General features: G+C 53.1%; 1 protein-coding gene across 1 annotated transcript; it reads left to right on the top strand.

Moving 5' to 3' along the window:
- Positions 1-1,517: 1,517 nt before the first annotated feature.
- Positions 1,518-4,828, top strand: FAM181B (family with sequence similarity 181 member B). Its single transcript, XM_053934767.1, is given in 4 exon segments — positions 1,518-1,604; positions 2,560-2,622; positions 2,624-2,677; positions 2,679-4,828. Coding segments are annotated over 4 exon segments (1,524 nt in total). The 3' UTR covers positions 3,999-4,828.
- The last annotated feature ends 887 nt before the right edge of the window (positions 4,829-5,715 follow it).

The following is a 5,715-nucleotide window of genomic DNA, read 5'->3' on the forward strand; positions in this document are numbered from 1 at the left end:
CTCCTTTGATTCTCAGAGTGACTGTGCCCTGGTTTTCTAAAAAAGCCAAGCTTGATGCCAAGGGCATTACTCTCAGAAGCCTTGGTTCAACCCCCAAAGGTGGTTGAGATGCTGCTCCCTATAACAAGCAAGAAAATTAAAAAACCAGATAAATTTCCTACACAAAAGAGGGAAAAAAATAGCAGTATAACCCCTGGAGCCCATTAGTAAGCACTGAGTGCTCTCCTGTGGGATGAAGGTTCAGGGTGGTGGAAGCAATTCTACAGCCACTTCACTCACCCCAGTCTGTTAGGGATAAAGTGGAGGGAAAAGGACATCTGGTCCAAAATTTTTCTTGGGGTTGGGGCTATTTTGTGGGTCTAAACCCAGCATTTCCAGCATTTCCTGCTAGTGAGCTGAGGTGGATAGCTGGGCCTGAGAGTCACCTCAAGTGGGCTGAGCATCAGCATCCTGAAAGAGCACAGGCAGAAGACAAGCAGGCTCATACAGCTGCTAGAAAAGAGATGTTTTTCAGGAATAACCAAACTACTATTTCCTTGAAAAAAAAAAAAATCAAGTTTCTTTACAAGTTGTTGACATCATGTGGCTTAGCAAATTTCCCTCCAGGCATTGCCCAACTCGGGGTAATCAGCTCTGCCTGAGAGAACACGGAGAATAAGCATGTTTAATGCAATTATGAAGGCTTTCTAAATCTCCAGATCTGGTTGAGAATATGTAAATTCAGCTGCTTAGCACAACTGAATGCAAACTTTCCTTTGCATGCCTGACAATTGTTTTAATACTCTCCAAGTTTTAGGAGGTAATAAAGTCTCCCGCTAAACCGTAGCTGAGCTCTCAAAGCTGTTTAATTGAATGAATTCAGCCTTACAGAAGAGAAGCTGGGGCTTTCAGCTCTTTTTTATCTGAGCCACCGGATATTTATCCACTCTGCATATAATGCCACCCAGACTCATTAACAAACCCTTTAGACAAGCTATGGAATATTGCTGCTACCATGCTGAAGCGGATGCTAATTTGAGGACAACTTCATTGCCACTCTGTTTGAATAATTTTGCGTTGCTCAGATAAGAAACAGTCCCAGACTGTCTGCACATCCCGTGAAGGATAGTGACCCCCATTTTCTAGACCCATGTGCAGTTCAAAGTGGCCTCACAGGGGGTGCAAAACTATCTAGTGGAGCACACAGGGGATGTATATGTTGTTCTTTATATTTTCCCATCAATAAGGGAGCTTGGAGCAGGCTGCAAAGCTTGACAGGGCTTGACAGGGCCTGAGGGTAACAGCTCGGATCGTTAATCCCTGTCAGTTGTATTCGAGCTAAGTAGTTTAAATCCACCTTCTATGTAGACATACTCATTCTGACATGGAGAGATACATCAACTTCCCATAGCCCTCTGCCTACCAGGGTTTTTTTTTTTTTTTGCTTCAGTTACACTGTTACACTCAGAGCAAGTCCTGAAATATGAGACTCTGGAAGATTCCAGCTGAGCAAGTTTTGCAAAGGAGACCTGGTCCAGATGGGCTGGCACCAGAGCCAAGGCTGTGCCTGGGACTGTGAGGTCCTGCCTGCCGCTGGGACCCTGCAGAGACCTGCTGAGATGCTGGTGAGAGATCAAGAAAATCAGCAATCTTGTTTTGTAGAGGATATTGAGCCTCCTTTTCCTCTCACAAAATATGTGCTTTCTCCTCTTTTCTTTTTGCAATACTTGCTTTGCATTCAACAAGTGTTTCAAACCACAGTGAGGTGAATATGGCTGGTTTTTCCATTTTACCACTAATTACAGTCCAAGGACCCTGTCTCACTTTCCTTCTGCAGTTTTGCTTTCTCTTTTTTCCTTCCAATACAAATCTGCTGCATTTCTAATGAACTGATGCAGACCATGAAAACTCACTTTACTTAATTCCAAATCAGATATGGATCTTCATTCAAATTTGGACATATGAAAGCATTGAACATAAATCTGGAGCTGGATTGAGGGTTGTTCTGCATAAACATAAGAGTCTTCTGAAGGCAAATTGAAATACATTTTCTCCATAAAAAAAAGACAATTCCTTCAGAAGCTGTTAGCAGTACTTTAAGTGGCCACTTCACTAACTTTTTTACCTTCTATATAGAAGATTTATACTGCTGCTTCACTAAATCCATGCACCACCACAAGCAAGGTGGTCTAGTGGAAGGTGTCCATGCTCATTGTAGGGGAGTTGAACTAGATGATCTTTAAAGTCCCTACCAATCCAAACCACTACATAATTCTATGACTTTAACTCCATGCACCCAGTCATTCGAAATCTCTACTGGATCACAGCTCTGAATTTTCTTAGGACTTGACTAGACAGAGACTACGCTATGTAATGTGCATATCAATGAGCTTGGAAAAAAGCATCCTTTACAAATCAATTTAAGTGTGTGTATCCTGGCGGCTGTCAAGAGCAAGAGCATGTCCCCGTGCCCTCGCACCCAGAGCCCTGCAAGCACCAGACCTGACCCCAGACGGAGGAACATGTTTTCTGCCAACTGAGCAGCTGCGGGAGGGGGGACAAGACTGATGGGGTCTGAAGGATGCTGTGCACCTGCTCTGGGGTGCCTGCGTGTGTCTGGTCAGGGGATGCCTGTGCACCTGTCCCAGGGGTGTGTGTGTACACCTGTCCCGCGGGGCTGCGTATCTGTCCCAGGGCGGGTGTGTCCAAGTCCCGGGGGTGATGCTTGTCCCGCCCCGCCGCTGCCAGTGTTCCCGCCCGGGTCGGTGGGTTGGTGGGTGCAGCCAGCCCGGCCCCCGGGTTCCCGGCAGGGAGGCGGGGAGGGCCGGGGCCAGCCCCGCTCTGATCCCTCCTCCTCCTCCTCCTCCTCCTCCTTCCCCGCCCGCCGCCTTTTCCCTGCTGCTGCTGCCGCCGTCCGCCGGGCGCATCCCAGCGGACTCTGTCGGAACTCGGGGCGGCGGCGTTCGCCGCCGGCCATGGCCGTGCCCGCCGCGCTGCTCAGCCCCCACCACCTCCTCTCCTTCTGCTTCCCCGCCGCCGGCGGGCTCCTGGGCTATGCCGACCTGGAGAAGGGCTACGAGGGCGGCGGCGGCGACGCGGGGGACTTTAGAGAAGCCACCCGGGACCTGCTGAGCTTCATCGACTCGGCTTCCAGCAACATCAAGCTGGCGCTGGACCGGCCGGTGAAGTCCCGGCGGAAGGTGAACCACAGGAAGTACCTGCAGAAGCAGATCAAGCGCTGCACCGGCATCATCGCCGCCGCCGCCGCCCCGCCGCCCGCGCCGCCGCCCGCCGCCTGCCCGCCCGCCGCCTGCCCCGCCCGGCCCCCGCCGCGCCGGGAGCCCGCGCAGGCGGCCGGCAGCAGCCTCCAGAGCAAGAGCCTGGCCGCCCTCTTCGGCTCCCTGCAGCGGGGCCGGGGCGCGGCGGGCGGCGCCGAGGCCAAGGCGGGCGGCGGGGAGAAGGCGGCGAGTGGCCCGCGGAAGGTGCCGCTGCGGGACCGCAACCTGCCGCCCTCCTTCTTCACCGAGCCGGCGCTGCCCGGCCCCGCCGCCCGCGGGCCGCCCGCCAAGGAGCCGGAGAAGGGCGGCGGGGGCGCGGAGGCCACCGAGTTCTTCGAGCTTCTGTGCCCCGAGTACGGCGCGCTGCTGCCCGAGCACGCCGCCACGACCGACGCCTTCGGCGGCCGCCTGCCCGCCGAGCTGGGGCTGGAGCACGGGCTGTACGAGCTGCCGCTGCCCGCGGGGCCGCACCCGCTGCTGGGCGGGCTGCTCTACCCCGAGCCGCCCTGGAGCCCGGCTGCGCCCTGCAGCCCGCCCAGGAAGGCGCCGGCCGAGCCGCTGCGCCCGATCTACCCCGGCGGCGCCGAGCCCGTGCCCAGCGGCGGCGGCGGCAGCGAGGAGCCTGGCGGGCATCTGCCCGCGGGGTTCGCTCCCTTCTTCCCCGAGTGCCCGCTGCCCCCGCCGCAGCCGCCCTACGACTACGGCGGCGGGTACCACCGCGGGGGCTACCCCGGGCTCTAGGGCGGCCGCGGCTCGGGGTCCGCCGGGACGGCGAGGCGGGGAGCGGAGCCCGGAGCCCCCGCGGGGGCGGGCGGATGCTGGGGCAGCGCGGAGGCCGCACGGGGCTCCGCACACTCCGCTGCATGTGAGAGCCCCGCAGCCGAAACCGCGGCCACGGCCCCCGCAGGATTCACCCTTGTGCACTGCCAGTCTCCTCCTCCTGCGGTTTGGGCGACGCTGCAAATAAAATGTGAAACTTTGGGTTTCTTCAGGTCTTTTTGTAGCGGCCGGTGCCCCCCTTTCATCCTCCTTCCTTAGGGGCCAGGACTTGGCTGGCTGTAGGCAGACGCGTTGCTGTACCTGTAGGCGACGTGGGGACAAGGGCTGCGCTCTCAGAGGCCGCGGAGACCGCTCGTCAATGATTTCAGTCTAAACCTAAAGCTCATGTCAAAACTTGAGGTGCATTTAACATTTTTCCCAGGCTCACGTTTGTCACAAGTGCTGGCAGGTGTTCAGCTGAGGACACAAAGGCAAGAAAGTGAAGCAAAATTAAAAATGCTGCTACCAAAACTCAGTGTCCTGAAATTTTAACAGCATCTTGCAGGATCTTGCAAAACGGCAATTCGCAATGATTCATAAGTTAATCGATGGTGTAAGTTCGGGACAAAAATTTACTGTAGCCACTGCGGCCATGTGATTCCTACATACTGTTGGATTTCTTCCAGGAATGTGTCAAAGCTCAGAAAGCGATGCGGCTCCGTCTCACTGTGTACAGGAGATTATTTGATAATCATTTAAGTTATGTAAAAGAGTCTATGATAGGTCCTATAAAAATAAAGCTGCACAATAGATCCAAGATGTGTGGTTGTTACTGCTGTTGAGACACGGCGTTTAGGGGGCTTTCACTGTGCCTCCATCCTCTGTAATGGTTTCTTGGCAGGAGTTAAGACAGGCAGCAGGTTTTGTCTTTTCTAAATCTTTTGAAATACCGTATTTTATCCACAGCGACCCATGCTTGTTTGGCCTTCATTTGCACTGTCTGTTTCTGTAATTTAGTAGAAAGAAAGGAGCAATAATATGCTACAAAGTCAAGGGATGAAAATTGTTACAGTTATGAAAACAGATCAAAATACTCTGAGCTTTCCTATTGAGATGCAAGTTTTCAAAGGCAATCCCGCAATCTGGCTCCCTGCCAGCCCCAAGTGGATTGTTTGTTTTTAAATGGGATCCACATAGGGATCAGCCTGGGGTTTTACTATCGGTGGTGGTGACAAATCCTTGTGCCTTCTGTATTTTAAAAGATAGTGTGGAAGGTAAAGCAATTTTTTTTCATTCTTCTACCCAGATTTAACTTTTCAGAGATTTGGGGTCAGCATGCTGGCAACTGTGGAGAGGTGAAGCAAAATCTTTTGGAGATAAACTGAGATATCATAACATTTGGGAAATGTTTTAATGTTACTTTTATAAGCAAGAGCTGTAACTGCTGCCTCCTCTTTCCTCCCCACAAGCTGCCCAAGGTGTCCACAAGCTGTACGGAAAGGAACCACCATGGATGAATGTCCACAACACTCCGGCGTTTGATAGCTGAGTACTGTTGAGGAAATGCACTTTTCAAGAACAATTTTGCAGCAGTTTATTTCACTCAGTTTCTCGAGAGCGTGTATGAGGATCAATGGGCAGCCAAGGTAGCTACAAATTAGGTTAATCCTGCCCTGCTGCTGGTTTTGATGATGGGACA

The sequence above is a fragment of the Vidua chalybeata genome, chromosome 2 (genome assembly GCF_026979565.1).
Source record: "Vidua chalybeata isolate OUT-0048 chromosome 2, bVidCha1 merged haplotype, whole genome shotgun sequence".
NCBI lineage: Eukaryota > Metazoa > Chordata > Aves > Passeriformes > Viduidae > Vidua > Vidua chalybeata.